This window comes from Ciconia boyciana, chromosome 2 (genome assembly GCF_034638445.1).
Source record: "Ciconia boyciana chromosome 2, ASM3463844v1, whole genome shotgun sequence".
Taxonomy (NCBI): Eukaryota; Metazoa; Chordata; class Aves; order Ciconiiformes; family Ciconiidae; genus Ciconia; species Ciconia boyciana.
In genome coordinates, this window is record NC_132935.1 from 97791389 (window position 1) to 97812320 (window position 20932).

Here is a 20932-nt window from a genome sequence, read left to right on the forward strand (position 1 = left end):
CTTATCCTAGCAAAAGTAAGTAATATTCCAGTGATGAAGAAATGTCTCCTTTGTGGAATTTCAGATTAGACAGTATCTTCAGTATCACAGGTTTAAATCTGAAATAATACTAAATCAAGTGAGTGTTGGATCAGATAACATTATTTGCAGTTAATAGTGGACTTTGCAGTTTTCAGTTCCTCCTGGGTTTTGCAGATGATACTTACGTAATCTATTTTTGCTTATAAAGAATTTTCGAAGGTGTGTACCATTAGAGAACCTATAATATAATTGTAGAAGAATATGGTACGTTGTCTGAAATAACTTGCCTCAAAATGTTTCACATAAGACTAATTTAATGAGACAAAGGAGAAGGAAATGACTGGATAATATAAATTTAATGTTAGTTAGCAAGTTATTGTTGGCGTACGTGGGAGCTGTCAGAAGAACCAGGGAGGCTGCGTTTCGGCGTCACTGGGGTGAGAGGTTCACAGCCTGCTCTTCCCACCTGCTCTGCGGCAGTTCGGGATAACCCGGTTCTTCCTTCCAGCCTGAAATGCAGAGGTTTGTAAAGTAGTCGCCCATTTAGGATTTGTAGTTGTAAAATGCGGCAGGCTGGGAAGCAGCTGCCACAGATTTCATTCAATGGTGTTAAACATGCCTTGGTGCCATAAGAAGAGCGGGTAGCTGTGTGATGCGGGTCGTTACGAGGATGTAGTCTTCAATGAAGCATTTAGCAGGCAGACCAACGTTAATAGCCATGCCTCGTTTACAGGCAAAATCAGTGTCTTGGTTTCCAGAACCAACATTGAATTTTTTTGGTGTTCACGATGCTCCGAAGTGTTCTGCACAGAGATACCTCCGTAGGTAGGAAGACAGACATGCAACAAATATAATTCATTGGGGAAACATTTCAGGAGATGCAGGAAGTGCAGGAGACTTTCTGGCTGTGCACCAAACATATGTTTACCTAGTTATTATTTCTGGTATCTGTGTTTCTTTGTTTAGGATTACAATCTGACAAAGAAGTGGTTGGGAATTTCTGATAGGAACTCAATTTTTTATTATTTTTTTTTTAAATAAGAGAGAGAGAATTCGGGTAAGGAGATCAAAGCATTTGATCTTTCTGGCAATCTAATGTAGCATGCTTCCAAAATACTTAAGTAATTTTTCTCTATAAAATGGGATGATCGTGAATTTAAATGCAAATGTTTATTGTAGCATTTATGTGAAATATGCAGATAATTCTTTTAATAATGAAACTGCAGTTATCTGTGTACTTAAGTGTAAATTTTGGTCACAAATCTTTTACATCCTCTCAAGAGATAAACACCATGTCTTGTGCATTAGATATATCTCTAAACAGAGGGGAAGTGAGTTTGATAGCCAATCTATGGTTTTGATTGCTTGTTGCTTTTTGGTAAATCTTACAGCTCCATTTACAGGGTTAATTTGTTGATGTTTATTTTTTTCCTGCGTGTGCATGTATTTCATCAGCTGTCATGCAACTTTGTAAGTTGCTTATTCCATCACCTTTCTGTAAAGCGATAATCTGTGCAGTATAAGATTTAGATACATTTTTCTCTAATGGCGTTAGTGGCACATGTGTATAAAAGATGCTTTGTTTATGTTTCCTCTTATTTTTGTTAGAAATTGCTATTTGCAGCCCTTTCTATACAAAAATGTATAGATACATACAGTATTTCAGCTGTAGCTGAAATCCAGGAAGATGTTAAATATCAAGTCTTTGTTGTTTAAAGTAAGCCTGTGTAACTGGGTTGGTAAAGAGCTAGCAAAGGGTTGTTCTGTTTGAGTTGCTTGTGTTGGTCTTCAGCAGCCCATAAGTCAGTACAAAAGAGACTGTGTATGAAACTTCACTTTAGATATATGTGTATGTGTCGCTAACCTCAGAGGAAGAAGGTAGAGGTTTGGCTTTTAAAATTGTGGTGGTAGTCATTCTCATTAGCAGCTTCATTTGCTCCGGCTCTGGGAGTCTGCCTGGTTAGCACCCTTGTGAGATGGTTTGATGCATTCTCTGGGACAATGTACAGGAGAGAAGTGATTGAGCTTTAGAGAGGAAGGAAAGCTGGTGCTAGTTTTGAAAGGCAGGAACGCAGAACTGGAGCAAGATGAACAAAACTTGATCTTAAAACCTGTGAGAAGGGTTTAACAAAACCCTTCAGTTATAATTTTTTGGTTCTATTGAGAAAATAATTGGAAAACAATTTCAGACCTCAAATGTGAACAAATGATTCCAACATACCTGAGTGGTTCAGCTCATAAATATTAGAAAAGTCATCTAAACCCACTGATTTAAAAGTCTGTTGAAGAAAGGACCATTTTCTAGAAACCTTGTGTTGTATAGGAACGGTGAGTAAAAGTCAGACCAGGTAACCACCTCCACGCTTGTGGAGAAGGAGGTGAGGACTTTGCAGAGCTGTCCTCCTCCTTCTACGTATGGCAGCCAAGAAGTCTGGTATTTCCCAAGTTGTACCAGTACAGTTGGAGAGGTTTAGGGTGAATCCAGTTATGTTCTGTTCTTTCAATTTAATTTTATAAAAATTGCCCCCCCCCAAAAAAAAAAAAAAAAGGAAATTTAAAAAAAAAAAGAAGGGAGGAAAAAAAAAAAGAAAAGCTTGCATAGGTATTTTGGAAAATGCTCAGTTATATCTGAAAGCCACGTTCCAAGCTCAGATCTTGGTGGGTCAGGCCATAGTTCAATGTGGAGCTCGGCCTCTCCCAGTGCCACTGCTTCTTATCAATACAACCTCTTATCCTGAAGCCGCTCAGAGGACTGCTTGCTACCAAAAAGAAATTGGTCTCAAGTTTTTATTCGTTCCAGTTGCCCTTTTTCTTCTTTCTTGCTCTGCACGTGCATATGCACATGTGTGCAGAACAAGGTTCCCCCTCCCCACGGGACCTTCTCTGCAACAGCGGCAGAAACGCAATTCCCTTCCCGACACCGATGTGTTTGGGGGCAGCGGGCGATCTGCTACGAACAGGGCGAGAGTAAAGACTTGAGGCCTTTTTTTGCTCCTGCTGCATGTGTGTGGATTTCGGGTAGTTTCACAGAGGAATAAGCACGGGGCTACCGCTCACCCCCCATTACTCCCATGTGACAGTATTGGCTCTGTTGCTTCACGTAGCAAATCCTGTTTGCTCTTTGTATCCCCGTGTTTAATGCTGCATTGTCTTGTTCTAACAGCATTTTTCAAAAACATATTAAAATACTCTGTAATGCACCATAATACCTATTCCGAAGAGTCCCCTGACTGCATAAATTATTATAGATGGTACAAAACTACGGCGGGATTAGCTGTTGACTGCAGATCCGATGCCAGTGCTTTTCTTTCTGCAGTTCCGTGTAATTTAACATGTCAATAGCCTTGCTGGTAAAACATGATAAAATTTTATATGGCCGTATTACTCATAATGTACTGCATATTTACGTGTGAATGGTATTGCTCCTAAATATAAACAGATAGCTCAAGACAGATTTCAGTAAATGACTTTCTAAAATCTTGCTTTTTTAATATATGTGTTTTAATAATGACTTCTCTTTCTTGCAGACAAAATTGAAGAAGCACAAAAACAACTTAATGGAACAGAAGACCAACAGAGAGGTAATAAACAAACCCAAAAAATTACATAGAAAAAAACACATTGTGATTCTAGAGGCTGATCCAAAGCCTTCCTGCATCAGTGAAAAGAGTCCGCTGGGCTGGGCGCTGGATGAGGCCCCAGGCATGTCTATCTGCAGATCAGGGGCTGTGATCTGTAACGCCCCAATTTTGCTGAGACACAAATGCTTTGTTTTAACCACTTGAGTAGCTGCGTTGACCTTGATGATACTGCTGAAGCTGTAGCATTAGGGATGTGCACAAGTTACTGACTACAGCCTGCACTAACCATTTGGTTCATTATATGATTTACCTAATCATTAATAACCATATTTGGCTTATGACAAGCAATATGCAATGACTTCTAACAGATGCTGAAGGGGGATTGATCATCACAGGTTATTTTAAGAAACAGATGACCTGTGACAGATTAAATCTGTGTTAGAGCTTAGAAAGCTGGTGGAAAGTCATTGCATTTCAAGGCTGGCTGACTGCAGTGGTACCTGTTCGGCTGTGTGATAAAGCTCATCTGCACACCCACAGAGGAGCCCAGAGAGGCATTGGTGGGGGAAGCCCAAACAATACCTTGATGGGCACTGCCGGGCCCATCACGGGAGAGCCATGAAAGGTCCACATCCAGAAGCCCAGAGGAGCACAGGGTGTCATGGTTTAACCCCAGCTGGCAACAAGCCCCACACAGCCACTCACTCACTCTCCCGCAGTGGGATGAGGGAGAGAATTGGAAGGGTAAAAGTAAGAAAACGCCTGGGTTGAGATAAAGACAGTTTAACAGGTAAAGCAAAAGCTGCGCACGCAAGCAAAGCAAAGCAAGGAATTCATTCACTCCTTCCCATCAGCAGGCAGTTGTTCAGCCATCTCCAGGAAAGCAGGGCTCCATCACACATGACAGTGACTTGGGAAGACAAACGCCATCACTCTGAATGTCCCCCCCTTCCTTCTTCCCCCAGCTTTATATGCTGAGCATGATGACATACGGTATGGGATATCCCTCTGGTCAGTTGGGGTCAGCTGTCCCAGCCATGTCCCCTCCCAGCTTCTTGTGCACCCCCAGCCTACTCGCTGGTGGGGTGGGGTGAGGAGCAGAAAAGGCCTTGACTCTGTGTAAGCACTGCTCAGCAATAATGAAAATATCCCTGTGTTACCAACACTGTTTTCAGCACAGATCCAAACCATGCTAGCTACTATGAAGAAAATGAACTCTACCCCAGCCAAAACCAGCACACAGGGGCAGGTGGAAACCCAAATTAAGGACCCAGAGGAAGGGAGAGCCTGTCCAGTCCCCTCCCAGGGCTGTGCCAGCAGACCCTCCGTGTCCAGAGTGAAACCCATCACCATGAGCCATTGGGAGCAGCTCTTGTGGTTGTTTTTTGGACAAAGGGCATTGCTAGCTGGAGGTGTGGGACATGTTGGGGGATGCAGGGGAAGAGCTTTTGGGGATTGCACAGGACTTATTATGGGATGCCTAGGGGAGGAACTAAAGGTGGGAAAAGGGAGAGATTTAGGTGATATGGGGAGGAACAATGTGGGAAGTAGAGGGATAACAGAATAAAAGGGTCTGTGTGCATGTTAGCAGGGGCTGGCCAGGATGTTTGTCTGCTGCAACGCCCTGCTCCTGACCAGCACGGTCTGCCCTGTCTCCTCGTTAAACTCCACCTTCAACTGTTTTCCAGCGAGGGACTCGTTACTCCCTGCGTGTATGGGGGTCTGTGGTGCAGCAGCTGGGATGAGTGCAGGTGTGTGGGTGAGCGTGCGATTGTTAGCAAGGATCAAGCTGGACGAGACTGAGTAGGTGACGTGGGCTGGGGGCCAGGATGGGTTTGGAGGTCTCTAAAGGTCAGCTCTGGGTGTGGGAGCAGCTGCGTGTCTGTAGGGGTGAGAGCACAGGGGGGCAGCTATTGGGCAGTCCTGGACAGCTGTGGGTGGGTGGGTGTGGGTGGGTGCCCTTGCCTGCCTGCCTGCAGCCTTGGGGGGTCATATGTCCAGGTGGCAGCAGCTGGGGAGACTGGGATCCAGGGGCGGCTACTGGGCAGACTGAGTGTCTGAGCCCAGCTGCTGGAGGGGTCCACCTTGGTCATATAGATATATTCCCATTAATGGACTTCATCCTGCTCAGCCGGAGCGGGGAGCAGGATGAGGCCATTAGCATTGATGTGAGTGCTCTGAGTGTCTGTCTGGGATCTGTATGTCCAGCCATATATAAGTGTATATATGTATGTGTGTGGTGTATGTGTGTGCTCTGTGTGCATGTGCCTGTTGGAAAAACATGTTCAGCCTTGCTACGGGTTGGACCTGGGGGCATGGAGTGACAGCAGCCTTGCCTCTCTCAGGCTGCCAGATTCGGCTTGAGATACTTTCCTCTAACAGTACCAGATGTCAGTGCTTTGTCTTGTTCTGGGTAGGCATTCACCTCTTGTGGTAGTGAGCTGTCCTGGCCTGCGACACATCTGTAAACACCGTTGTAAATTGTTGATGCTCTGTCCTGGAATCAAAGTTTATTATCTTTTGAAACAATGAGCTTCAACGCTTTTTGAAGATGAGAGAGCATAAGAAATACCCGAGCGGATCTCAGCAGGGTGATCTGGCCCAGCATTCTGCCTTCAACAGAGGCAATAGGATGTACTGTTTAAGGACAGCACATAAGCCTGGCCGCTTTCTGCGGTCCATTCCCCTCATGCTGTCCACAGACATTGGATTAAGGATGTCTGCCTCGTCCCTTTGGTATCTAGACATTTTTGGACCTGTTACTGATGAATCCTTTTGATTAAATGCTCTCTGCATTCAGCATAGTCTGGCAGCAAACTGCAGAAGTTCACTACCAATCACATTAAAAAGTACATTATTTTACCTTTTTTCTCAATTTCTGACTTTCAGCAGGTGTCCCCAGGTTCAAGCACTGCAATTTGTTAAATAGCAGTTATACATTCACCTTATTCACTGCCTTCATGATTTTTATGAACCTCGTCCATGTCCCGCTCAGCTTTCTTTTCTCCAAACTCATGACTGGTTTAGTTTTTCAAGGGAAGATTTGATACAGACTGTCTTGTATGGGCACCAGGACTGTGATGTTGCTCTACATATTTGTAAAAGGTGGAAGAGAAAAAAACCAAGTGGCTAGATGGTAATAGCAGTCCTTCAAACATTTACAAAGACTTTTCAACAAACTAGACCTTCTCCTAAATAGTTTGGATGTATTTTTGTTTAGTGGATCATAGATAAGTAGTATTGTCATCCAAAGGTAACAAACTTGGTGTGTAAAGTATTGGTGTCTGCTCTTGTTGCTGTTGGTCTTGCAGAAGTAATATTGGTGTGGGTTATTTTTTGTGATGGACATGTTCAAACTAAAAATGAGCTAACCTCTGCTGTCAGGCGTTTGTTCTCACATGTGGCTCAGTAACACCTTTGCATAAAGGAAGACAGCTTCTCTAGTGTAAACTTAACTAGGTACTCAGAAAAGGATGGGGTTGCAAAGATTTACATGATGGTAGCACTCAGCTTTCAGCATCTCAGAAGTCAAAGAGATCATTGCTTAATTTTTGACTCCTAATCTAAATTCATATGGCTGGCTGAAAAATTCATATGTTTCAATTGAAAAATAAATTTTTACATAGAAAATTGATATAGAAATAACTGAGATAAGGCTACTCTTTTCAAATGAAAAATGTCCTCTGTCATCTTTTTGTTTGTTTGTTTGTTTCTTAAATGTCTGAATAGATAGATTTCTTGGTAGTATGAAGTAAATGAAATTATTTGAAGCTTTAGAGTCTGAAGGCCACTGAAAAAAGAAAATATATGTTTTGAGCTAAACAAGTAAACAAAAATGTGCACATATTCACATCAGTTATTTTAAATCACAATCCAGTGTATACAGATTCACGTGAAGTATGTTTATATATTTTTATTCTTTGTTCATTTATTTTGTCTTTCAGTTCATCTCGATCACTTTAGATTTGTTTATTTCCTATCTGAAATGAATAGGGAATGTAATTTTGTGGAATTTTCGTAAGTTAACTACTGCTCTGTCAGTAGTGGAGCTGTCAGTGGCACAGCATATTTGCAGGGGGGAATTTTTCATAAGTTTAATCATGCTGGGTTTCTGCTGACTAGCACTGTGCACTGATCAGTCATAACTGTATACATGTGTGGGATTTAAGTTAAATTTAATTGACTACAAAAAGATATGTATTTAACACTTGATTTTGCCATTAGCTGTAGTAATCCAATTAAGTGCAAACTGGAATAGGTCTCTAGTAAGCACAGAGGAGAGAGTAAATGAGCAGGCATAGTTTTCAAGTTTGCAGACCTCGGTTATTTAGTATAAAGTTGCAACTGGAAGACCTACTTTTTTATTTTTTGGAGTGATAGTCCACAAATACATTTAGATTATGGATATTCAGATGGCCTGCCACTTGAGACCAGAAATACATTCGTTAGGGGCCATGCTCACCTTCCCGCTCAGTGAGTATGTAAGGTGGATAATTCTTGTGTCATTTCATTTTCTCTCAACTGCCCAATTGCTGCTATGAACTTCCAGTAGGAGAAGCTGTGCTTCTCTTTAGGTTTGATGATATCTCCCAAGGCTGTTTTACACCCTGGGTGTACCCCTGCTGTGGGGTTGAACTTCATCTTCTGACACATGTACAGGGTTTCGTTAGTGTGACAGAGAAGGTCTTGCTCCCAGCAAGTGCTCCACGTGGTGTTCTTTAAAACCTGCAAGGGATGGTGAGCTCGAACTACAAAACATTTCTCCTTGAGAAGCCAGTGAAAGCTTTCTCTGATGTGGGACCCAGTGGGTATCATGGGCTGGAAGGCAATCAGCTGACTCTGACTGCTTTGTCTTTGATCTACCGCTGGCCATCCTCCTAAGAAAGCCATCCCAAGAAAGTGTCTTTGTCTTCTCCATTCCAGACTGGTAAAGTCAAGTCCTCTCAGATCCTTGTGATGACCACAGAGGCTTCTGATTTGGTCATCCCCAGAACCAGTTCAGCCACTGAAGGCCAATATGAAGCGCTGTAAGCATTTGTTTTCTTCTTTATCTGTTGCAGCAGTTCTCTGTCTGTCACAGCAGCCTGGGTCCTAGGTACATCAGCTCCACGAACACTGTCATTGCGTTCTTCAGGACTAGAGGAACTAACTTGGTTACCTCTGTACTTGGCAGCAGTGGTGCTAAGACTGCCACCTAAATCTCTGTCTCGGCTTCTGAAACTCTTCAGGGAACTAAAGTTGGCGACAAACTTCAGCAACACCAAGATTTGCCATGAAGTGGATGGCAGATCCCCAAAAGAACCCTCTCATGGCCTGATGTATACTCTGCGTTGCCCACTGATCCTGGGGTCTCTCTGGCTGTTAGGAGTACTATTCTGGGCTCAACTACATCATTTCAGATAACTGCTTCTTGCCATGTCACAGCCAAAAAGATCAATGATAAATGGCTAGATCAGATGGAAGATAGATTTCCTCATTCTACATGTCAGTCATGGCGATTGCTGTGTCCTCAGAGTATAAGGTGGTCTGGGATGGTCTGGGGACACGCATGTGTTCCTCAGCCTCATTGCAGTTTAGACTTGCAGACTGTCGTAGTTGTTTTTCAGGTATGAATTCATCCCTCTGAATAAGCTGCTGTTCTTGTTTGAATTTCTACTCAAGTTTTTGACTTTCTGCAGTGTTGTGGTTTAACCCCAGCCGGCAACTAAGCCCCACACAGGTGCTCACCCACTCTCCAGCAGTGGGATGGGGGAGAGAATCAGAAGAGTAAAAGTAAGAAAACTCATGGAAGTAAGTTAACAGGTAAAGCAAAAGCCGCACACACAAGCAAAGCAAAGCAAGGAATTCATTCACTCCTTCCCATGGGCAGGCAGGTGTTCAGCCATCTCCAGGAAAGCAGGGCTCCATCACACATGACAGTGATTTGGGAAGACAAATGCCATCATTCCGAATGTCCCCCCCTCCCTTCTTCTTCCCCCAGGTTTATATGCTGAGCATGATGTCCTATGGTATGGGGTATCCTTCTGGTCAGTGTGGGTCAGCTGTCCCAGCCATGTCCCCTCCCAACTTCTTGTGCACCCCCAGCCTACTCACTGGTGGGGTGGGGTGAGGAGCAGAAGAGGCCTTGACTCTGTGTAAGCACTGCTCAGCAATAGCTAAAACATTCCTGTGTTATCAACACTGTTTCCAGCACAAATCCAAAACATAGCCCCATACCTGCTACTATGAAGAAAATTAACTCTACCTTAGCCAAAACCAGCACATGCAGGAGATGGAGAGATGGATAGACTGACTGTACCTATTTCTTCAATAGGTAAGATTTTAAACAGTTTACTGATTGTCAACAACAGTATAACAAATCCATTCTGAATTCAGACTTCCAGTTCTTCTAATGGCACGCAGGCATCTCCCAGTCTCCTCTCCTGACCCTTTCCCAGGACTGGCAGGTATCTCTCTGTGTAGCTTCAAGGAGAAGCCTGTTTTCAGCCTGTCTTATTAAGGGTCAGAGGCTTTGTACTATCCTGCTGCCTCAACAATTGCAGCTGACTTTGGTCAGACAAAGCATGGGAAGACTTACCTGTTGTACACCACCTTTCCTTCAAGGTCTGTGCTCCATAGCATGGAGCAGGATCCATGTTCTGGTGGCTGTCTTTATTACAGCACTCCTGGTCTCTCAGGACTAAATAGCAGAAAGGAATAAGCTGTCAGTTAAGTTTCAGGTCAGTGTGTTATGTTGTTCCCTTCCAGTTTATCAGTTCTGATAGAGTGAGTCCTTATTTTGGAGTACCCACTTGAGCTGAAGGGATCAGGTCTGTCCTTAAACTGTGTTAGGGTCTATTTAGCACCTATTTGACTCTGTCATTTGCCTATGAACCAAGTTGCTATACTTTCTCACTCCATCATTTTCACGTTCCTTAAAAAGAGCATTTTCAGTTTCTTGCCTGCTGCTGGAGATGCTGCACGTGGAATGTGAGGACTATGCTGTGTATTCTCCTGCATCCTCCATTTCAGATCCTCAGCATAGCTGTTTACTTCTTGGTGTGTGAAGGTGGATTTCTAGGTTGGTATCACCTCTTCCAGAGGTCCAAGCTGTTGTGACAGATCTATCTGGATGATAGAGTTCCCTTCCAGAGGTAACACAAGTTTCTCCCTCAGACAGTATCAGAATTTCACCCAGATCAGTTCCTTTCCAGAGTCTCTTGATTCGGTATTAGTAGTGCCCTCTTCATTTGCGTCCTTAGATACAGAAACATTGTTGGCAGGTCCAAGAGTTTTGTCTGACTTGATCAGTGGTTGTTTAAATGGCAGCAGGCTCTGTCAGTATTTGCTGAGAAACCACCAAGGCAGACCCATTCAAAGCCCTGGTTTGGACTCCAGCAAGGTCCAAGCAACTTCTGGGGTGCTGTTGAAAAATGCTTTTATTTCCAGCCTCTGTTGTGGAGCTACTTAAAGCCTCCACCTGCACTTTCAGTGGGTGCTAATCTGTCTCTGAAGCATTAAGGTTGACGTGGTATTTGGTGGAGTGGCTCTGTAGTCACTGTTTGCATGCAGGACTGAGACTCTCCATTCGCTGGCTTACGTCCACGTGTAACTGTGTGGAACCACCCATTGTGTGCATGTACATTTGAGCTATTGTGGAAAGAAAGAGTAAAGACAGGAGAGATTACGTTCCAGCAGCAAATATTCTCTGAGATGCACAATCCACATGCACATATGTTCCCCTCCCACACTTGCAGTCCCTTCAAAGTAGTGTGTTGGCATGGAGGAGAGGCAACTGAAATTAACTGCCCTTTACCTTGTTTTCCCATCTGCTGTTTTTTTGACAGGAATATTATTTTTCTAGTAAATTGAACGGCACTGAGATTTAGGTGAGGAAGTTTGTCATTATAAATGGAAGCACGAGACTTTAGTTCAAAAACGGAGGTTCTGTCGCAGATTCATGGCAGACATATTTCATATCTTCTGAGTCCTTCCAAACCCTCTCTGCCTTATCATCCCTCTTGTTAAATGAATGCACGTTCATTCACGACAAAAGTATAGAGGGAATTTCAAATACATTATTATAAATATACCAGCATTCTCCCTAGATCAACATAAACATTGCATATGTCTTACCTTAAAGTTTGATGCCCTTTTTATGTTGCCATGTCCCAGCTTACAGACGACTCTCATCGGCCCACCATCTGGCCTCAAAGGAGCAGGCAGGTCCTTTCCCTCCTCTCCCCTCCCTGCAGGCACTCCCGATCCTGCTTCCTGCCACTGCACCTCTCCCTGCCAAAAAGCAGGTGGGAGCGCTGCATGCTGGTGATGTACCCTGCTCCCTAGGTCATCAGCTGTGGTCAATACTGTATTCTTTCATCCCAATGTTCAAGGGAAATAGGAAATTAAATGAGAAGGGGAGAGATCAAACAAAAATCTGGGAATGTGGTACTAAACTATTTAAGCATTTTGATTTACCGGCTTAGAGTGACCTCATCCTCCACAGATGTTTCCCTGAATTTTTCCTGTAGGTTTGCAAGCATGTGAGCTTTCTGGATTCTCTGCTGCTGTGGTACCCACGTACTGTCATTAGTCCAAAACATTTTCTTTCCATTTTGTATTTGTAGGAAACTGTGCCTTACTTTTGGGGCAAGACATGTAACCAAGATCCAAAGTTTCATTTGATTCTTTTCATCTCTCCGTCCTTATCTTCAGCAACCATATGGGCTAGAAATACAGTTGCTCTAAATGGAAGTAGATAATCTTCAAAAGTTGCAAGTTACACTAGTGTCCTGTTTGCTACTTAATGCTGGTGAGAGGATTAGCTTGCCGTTTTATTTTTCTGTTGACATACACCAGAGCTACCTACCTTTTACTTTCCAAACATTCAAAACTACAAGCTAGCAGTGATATTTCATGCAATTCAGTTGTGCATTTGCTTGATGTCTGATTTCATAAAGTGTTTGTATCTACATTAAAATATGTCAATACATGTGTCTGAGAGGTAATTTATTTAAATTGTTCTGTGTACGTCAAACTATAAGGCTTTAAATCAAGACTGAATTGTCTTCCTAAAATATTTGCAGCAGCTCAGACAGCCATGATTGGCTTAATGCAGGAACTATTCGTATCCACCTGAGAGTACTGAAGGAACTGGCAGAAGTGCTGACCAGGCCCCTTTCCATCATTTACCAGCAGTCCTGGCTAACTGGGGAGGTCCCAGTTGACTGGAGATGAGCTAATGTGACGCCCATCTACAAGAAGGGCCGGAAGGAGGACCCGGGAACTACAGGCCTGTCAGCCTGACCTTGGTACCAGGGAAGCTGATGGAGCAGATCATCTTGAGTGCCATCACACAGCATGTAGAGGATAACCAAGGGATCAAGCCCAGCCAGCGTGGGTTCAGGAAAGGCAGGTCCTGCTTGACCAACCTGATCTCCTTCTATGACAAGGTGACCCGCCTAGTGGATGAGGGAAAGGCTGTGGATGTTGTCTACCTAGACTTCAGTAAAGCCTTTGACACAGTTTCCCACAGCATTCTCCTGGAGAAACTGCCTGCTCATGGCTTGGACGGGCACACTCTTCGCTGGGTAAAGAACTGGCTGGATGGCTGGGCCCAAAGAGTGGTGGTGAATGGAGTTTACTCCAGTGGGCGGCCGGTCACAAGTGGTGTTCCCCAGGGCTCTGTGTTGGGGCCAGTTCTGTTTAATATCTTTATCAATGGTCTGGATGAAGGGATCGAGTGCACCCTCAGTAAGTTTGCAGATGACACCAAGTTGTGCGGGAGTGTTGATCTGCTTGAGGGTAGGAAGGCTCTGCAGGGGGATCTGGACAGGCTGGATCAATGGGCTGGGGACAATTGTATGGGGTTCAACAAGGCCACGTGCTGGGTTCAACAAGGCCACGTGCTGGGTCCTGCACTTGGGCCACAGCAACCCCATGCAATGCTATAGGCTTGGGGAAGAGTGGCTGGAAAGCTGCCTGGTGGAAAAGGACCTGGGGGTGTTGGTTGACAGCTGGCTGAATATGAGCCAGCAGTGTGCCCAGGTGGCCAAGAAAGCCAATGGCACCCTGGCTTGTATCAAAAATAGTGTGGCCAGCAGGACTAGGGAAGTGATTGTCCCCCTGTACTTGGCACTGGTGAGGCCGCACCTCGAATACTGTGTTCGGTTTTGGGCCCCTCACTACAAGAGAGACATTGAGGTGCTGGAGCGTGTCCAAAGAAGGGCAGGGAAGCTGGTGAAGGGTCTGGAGCACAAGTCTTGTGAGGAGCAGCTGAGGGAACTGGGGTTGTTTAGCCTGGAGAAAAGGAGGCTGAGGGGAGACCTTATCGCTCTCTACAACTACCTGAAAGGAGGTTGTAGCGAGGTGGTGGTCGGTCTCTTCTCCCAAGTACAAGTGATAGGACGAGAGGAAATGGCCTCAAGTTGTGCCAGGGGAGGTTTAGACTGGATATTAGGAAATTTTACTTCACGGAAAGGGTTGTCAAGCATTGGAACAGGCTGCCCAGGGAAGTGGTTGAGTCGCCATCCCTGGAAGTATTTAAAAGACGTTTGGATGAGGTGCTTAGGGACATGGTGTAGTGGTGGTCTTGGTAGTGTTAGGTTAACAGTTGGACTTGATGATCTTAAAGGTCTTTTCTAACCTATACGATTCTGTGATTCTGTCTGTAGCTCATGTCATGCAAGATCTCACATTTTTGTGAAGTCCCATCTATTCTTAAAATCTCTGGTGTTTTCACATTGAGGGAACATTGCATGTTGCTAATAACAGCAATGATGACTTGAAAGGTTCTTTCTGTCTTCAGGCACATTCAGTGCAGGGTTTTGTGCCCATGAAGGACAGTGAGAAAACTCTCCTGACTTTTGTGGGAGCAGGAATAGTCTCTGATATCATTTAACTTCATTTTTTATTGCTTTTGTCTTCAATAGTTAAGTGCATTTTAATGTCCTCATTTTACCAGTGAGGGGCAAACTGATAAAAATGGAGATGTTTACATGCTCTTTGCTCTGAGAAACAACGTTAGAATATGGGCTTAACCCAGGGAAGTTTTCTGGCTCTTGTAAACCTCCTGGGTTGTGAGTCAATGTCTGTATCTGTTATTTCTATTTTAATTTTCTTTGGTTAGTACATTTAGTTTAGACTACTAGCAGATGAAATCTGCTTGGTAAATCCACTGCTGGTGCTAGACACAGCAAGAACTGGTATTGTTTTGACAGGCAGACAAACAGATTTACAGTTTTAAATTGAACATTTCATCCTTTGGAGCTATTATGAGAACTTGGTTAAAGCATTAATGGGATGTTAAAGTAATAGTATTTTGACTTTTTCTGACAAGTAGAGCAAATTTTTTGAGTGACAGTTCAGCAAAAGTGATTCCAACCTGCAAGTATCATTTTCAGAGGGACATTATACAAATTAAGTTTGTAAAACAATTGTTGAAAAAGCATCTTCCTGATAGTAAATGGAAATTGGCTATTCCAAATCATGGTACAGTGCGTTGTTAAATCAGCGGCTGTTTTCAGATGCAGTAACATTTTGAGCTTGACATTTATTCATGAAAAATAGAAGGATTTCTTGCAAGTTTCTAAAATCTGAGGCCAGTACTAGCTTATTTTTGTGGTGGGAGGACGCTGAGCTAACGAACTAGCTAATTTGAGAGGCATACCTACACATGTGTAGTAAATGCACTAGGTTGCTAATTTTAGCTGATGTGAGCTGGGAGCGAGCCAGTTGTGGAAATGCAAGATTTTTCACTTGGTAGCTTCCTTGTAGTCTGTCTTGCATATGAGTAATGAGTGGTTTTTTCATGCCTTCCAGATACTCCTTTAGCTCCTTTTAGTTGTTAATTTCCTTTGGCCTCCTTCTGAAGGGAAAATACATAAATGGACGGTGAGTTAGATACAGTGTACCACTCTCTGTTAGTTATATGCTACTGGCTGACCTGGATGGAGTCTTTCATAGGAATCTCCTAAAAAGGTGCGCGGGTGTATGTGTGAGAGGGAGAAAAGAGAGACTGTGCACATCTGTGGAAAAGGACAAGCGAGGCTGGGGAAGGAGCTCCGAGTAGCTCAGAGGTCTTGGCATTGAGGACCTTCCACTGATGCTGAAGCAAATCCACCCTGGAGGAGATCACCCTTACCATCTCTAGCGGGCTAGACTGAGCTTCCATGGTTAGGACATTCCTCTTGTCTAGATTCCCATCAAATCAACTTCTCCTGCTTCTGTCATGTTCACAGCGCCATTTAGTCCTCAGAGAAAGACCTGCTTAGTAAGACTTTTCCTACTTGCTTTGCCAGAACTATTCCTTTCTCTATTTTTAAATAGTATGGTTGTTAGCTCTGAGCTCTTTGCTGCTCTTCATTTCTCTTCAGTTGCTACAGGCAGTATGGAAATTGCTCCATTTGATCCCTGCTTTTCAAATGGAAGATTATGTTAAAGAAATGCAGAGAATATGACTAAGGAGCTTGTTCTGTTTGAACTTCATTATGTGCAAAGAGAGTTTAGTTAACATCTTGTTCCTTTCATTTCTGTTTTTTCCCCTCAGACTCATGTTTGGGGGTTTTATATTCAGTATCTCATCTGACCAGATAGCAGTTGCTCGTTGCTGATAACCCTTAAACTGGTTGCTGTTTCAAGAGCCATTCTATAATTCTGTTTTAATGGCCTTTCTTCTTCTGTGTGTTAGGGGTGGAAGTTGTTCTAATGATTTATTAGCCCAATCCTAACTTTCCAGTAATAACATAATCCTTAACTTGCAAACAGATAATTTAGTCATGAAACTGTTCACAACATTGCCTGACATTTCAGGAAGACTTCCAGATGTCCCTGAAGGTATTTTAGTTAATTTCTGGCAAACATACTCTCTCTAACTGGTTATATTTAAACAGCTTTATTCTTGCATGGATAACTGGGTGGAACTGGTTTCTGATTAGGCTTTGACTGGGAGCTGGCTAATTTGCCTTTGGGGAGGCATCCTGTCTTTTTTCATGTCTTTGCAGTGCCCAGTGAGGAAGAACTTCTCAGGCTAGGATTGCTGGTGGTGTTAGCTATCATAACGGTGTCTCTCCAACTGCTCATAGTCAATGTGCTTTATCTTAACAGCACTTAAGCGGTAATTACTTTTCTTAGTTTAGTATTAAGGCTTCCGTGTAGATTAGGAATTTAGAGTTTTTAAACGGCTCTAATTCAGAGCCAGTACCCAAATTCCATGGGGCTACTTCATATAATAAATATTTTTAATTTTTTTCAGCATGTTTAAAATACTGTAGTATATGGCCTTGCTGAATGTTCATATATTGACATTTTGTGTAAGTAGTTAGGTGTTAACCATAAGCCGTGTGGTCGGCGTTTGCTGTTCTTGTGTTACCTTTCCTCTGTCTTTCAGTGAAGTGCTCAAGTCCTGTGAAACTTTACAGTGGTTCAGCCTCTGCTGGTTTCTTAGACACATAATGGTGGGAAATCTCGATCAGTATCAAATGTCATGTTTCATTTAATGTGTTTCATGCTGGGCAGGAAATTAACTGTTTTTGGGGGAAAAAAAAAATCCATTTCACTTTGGTCAGAGATTTTCAGATGTGCTGAAATGTTGCATTTGATTCCTGTTCACATGTGGATGTTGGCATTTCTCTGCTGAGGCTCTAGTGTTACCTCAGTGGTCAGATGTTTATTGCTGTTCGATCTTCATGGTCTTCCTCATCAAGCACGCTGTTTTTATGGCTAAAAATCTGCTGGTTGTTACTTTCTTCACTCAAGCTGAGAAGCTAAATGCACGAAATGAGACCAGACTCTTACAAAGAAGATCTTTCTTGGTCTCGTTAGCATAGGGTAGTTATGTCCGTAGACCCCATCAGAAGTCTCGCCATCAAGGTTGTCTTGATGTGAGTAGCCATGACTTGAAAAGATGCTGTCAGAAAGACAGCCCCAGACTGCAACTCGTCATTTACTCTTTACCTATCCCAAGGCCAAAGAAGAGTTGGCAGACTCTCACGTCTGGGATGAAACTGTATCACAGGGGAGCTTCCTGATAAGTCCAAGCTGCGTGCCTCGGGGCAAAGGTGTCTCACTTACCGTATGGTAAAATGTTATTGCACAATTTATAAAGCTAATCTGCTCTGCCCTTGCTAATGGTGCCATGGTATTTCATCTAGTGCGTGAGGAGTAGCCCAGAGTGCGCCCTTCTCTGTGGCTGCACCTTTAAACCTATTATTTGCTTGATTTCACTTACTAGGTTGTATATGTTCTTGATTCTCAGGGAAGAAACTTTTATGTTTTGAATTAATGAGTGCAATATTTCTGTATCTATTTACCCTAGCTTTGGTCAGTCCAGAAAGTTATTCTGCCCTTTCAGCTTTAGTGTACCTTTGCAACTCAAACGCTGGTGAGAGACGTGCTGAGAGAGGTCCCCAGAGTCTGGGGAGCCTCTTCCTTGCTCCCACACCAGCTCTTGTCTCTCTCAGGCTAGCTTGAAATATAGGCAGGCCTATTATTTCAGGAAAATGTTACTCAAAAGACAAGAAATACTTCTTCCTTTTCCCAGTGTCACCTTCAAAGTGACAATTCACTCCTGGTAATAGAGAACTAGTGGAAACAGTAGGTTGTATAGTTTAAACATTACATTTTGTACTAAACGTGATTAAACAATGTTTGCCTGTTCTCAACTATCGCTTACTTTTGGTAGCCAACAATACGGGTATTTCTTGGAACGTATTTATTTGAAAACCTATGAATTGCATACAAATAGACTTAGATATAAAGCAACGCCAGCCACATCTGTACGTATGCTAAAGCATCGAGTGGAACAAACTGAACATTTTTAGATTGCATTGCTTTTGTAGAGGTGCCTGTTAGTTTTGCCATCAGTGGGGTGAAGTGTGCACAGCATTTACTGATGTGATTTGTTTGATGGCGGAAGTTGGGAATGGGAAAAGGAATTAAGCAACAAGAAAGCAGGATTACTGGAGGATGCTATTCCCTATGTAGCCAGGGAGTGTATCATTGGTATGCATTCTGATCCAGGTGACTTATTAAGATGAAGACCTATAGAAGCATGCAAACAATGTATTGGGTGTAAATGTGAGCAAAAGTACTTTGCAGACCTTCAGCTTTATGTATTCCAATCTCATAACAATGGAAATTGATGAAAACTGTGATAAAATTACTGTGATAAAATGGCTTGTATTATAAAGTGACTAGGTTTGGGGAAAAGGAGAGGGCAGTGGATGTCATTTTTTACCTTGACTTTAACAAGGCTTTTGACACTGTCTCCCACTATATTCTTGTATCCAAGTTAGGGTGTTAAGGTCTGGATAGGTGGATAGCCAGAGGAGTAATAAGTCTGGTTTCAACAGGTACAAATGCAAAGCCCTGCAGCTGGGCAGGAGGAGCCCCTGAAGTGGGACTGGCTGGGGACCGACTGACCAGGAGTAGCTCTACAGAAGGGTCCTGGAGGGGTGGTGGGCAGCGAGCTGGGCATGAGCCAGCAGCCTGCCTGGCAGCAAGGGAGGCCACATTCTGGGCTGTGCGAACGAAAGCACAACCAGGAGATCAAGGGAAGGGATTATCTTCCCCTACTCAGCAATCCTTAGACCACATTTAGATACTGTGTCCATTTTTGGGCCCCCCAGTGAAGGAGGAACATCAAAAACCTGGAGTTCAGCATTGGGACACCACAACTGTCAGGCCTAGAGCACTTGTCCTATGAGGAGAAGCTGGGGGACCTGGGGCTCATTCAGCCTTGAGAAGAGGTGGTTTTTGGCAGGGGTTATCATGAAGATGGCGTCAGACTCTTCACAGTGGAGCATGGTGGGAGGATGAGAGGCAACAGGAACAAGTTGAACCAAGAGAGGTGCGGACTGGCTTGTTCCCCACGAGGACAGTCAAGCAGTGGAAGATGTTGCTCTCAGAGGCTGTGTAGACTCTCTCCTTGGAGGTTTCCAAGACCCTACTGGACAAAGCCCTAAGGACCTTGGTCTGACCCCATAGCTGGCCGTGATTTGAGCAGGAGGTTGGACTAGGGATTTGCTGAGTTCCCTTCCCACCTGAATTATCTTGTGATGTTACGAAATACTAATTTTCAAATCTGGGAAACTTACTTAGTGGTAGAGCTACTGGGTATGATTTCTTGGTGTATATATCAATATACATTTTCTTTACAATTACCTTTAATATATGAACTTGAGGGACACTGATTTTATGGGCTTGCCAGGGTGTGATGGTAGAGAGTGTTAAAATTTAATTTGACTTCACAAAAATGTATGCTGTTATTGAGATTAATGGCACTACTCAAATGAGTGCTGGTACCACGCATTAACACAAGTACACCTTTCCTGGAGCTTGTGTTAGTAGGACTTTTGCTATTTTGGTTAATAATGAGAAATTATGCTAATAAAATCGTAACGCCAGTACGAAAACCTGGTGTGAAATGACCCTTAAGAGAGGATTGGGGAACCTCTGTCTTGCTGGCAGCCAATACAATATCTTTGATGGGTCACATATCAACCCAGAGCTTAGTGTTGTCTGTTGAAAACACCAAGAAAAATAATAATGTGTTTCCAGGCAGTAAGAAATAATGAAACCGTACTTACTTTATCCATGCCTTATGGAATGGTCCAGTATTTGCCGATATGAACAAAAGGACAGATGCTGGCATAGATGAACGCTTGATCCTATCCGTATCAAACTGCTTTAGCTTTGAATGTCAAAGCCCTCCCTCCCCTTTTTTTAACTAATTAATGTCAAGTTGTGCTTTACGTAGAGATCAACTGGTTTTTAAGGGTCCGCTCTGTATATGTTTGGACTGGTGTTCTCAGCAAGAAAAGCTCTTAAGCGTAGATTAAGCCTACTGGCAGAGGTTTTCAAATATCGCTGCTGACTTGGAGTGCCCCAAGTTCTTCGACTTGCCCCCTGACCTCTGAAACGGGGAGTGACCACCATGTGGCCATCTCAAGAAGTCTGATGTTAGGCACCTGAAATAAGACTGTTAAAATTGTCAGTGATTGACTTTAAAATCCTCTCTATTTGTGCTTAAAATTAAGCATGGTGCTTGGGTTAAGCTTGTTCAGATCTTTCTGTTGACTTGTTGACTGTGAACATTTTCATAGTTGTATGTGTGGTTTATGTAATCAGGATTTTCTTGTTTGGGTTTTTTTTATGCTTTGGAAAAACTATAATTTTAGGAAAAATATTTATGGCTGTAGTTAACAGGTAGGAGACAGTATGAAGCTAAAGAGGTAATTTAATAAAAAATGAAAGTTTAGCTATTCCCTGCTGTGTTTAATGTAAGTTCTGGTGGCCTTACATTTGCCAGCAAGACTTATTTCTTTATCTCCTAATCATGTTCTTTACTTATT

General features: G+C 43.2%; 1 protein-coding gene across 9 annotated transcripts in view; it reads left to right on the top strand.

Moving 5' to 3' along the window:
• The window catches only part of HIVEP1 (HIVEP zinc finger 1), a 131920-nt gene that overhangs the window by 68060 nt on the left and 42928 nt on the right, over nt 1-20932 (top strand). For all 9 annotated transcript variants that reach the window (XM_072853275.1, XM_072853280.1, XM_072853281.1 and 6 more), the window contains one exon: nt 3549-3602. In XM_072853275.1, coding sequence (XP_072709376.1) covers nt 3549-3602 — 54 coding nt within the window. The remainder of the gene's footprint in view (nt 1-3548; nt 3603-20932) is intronic.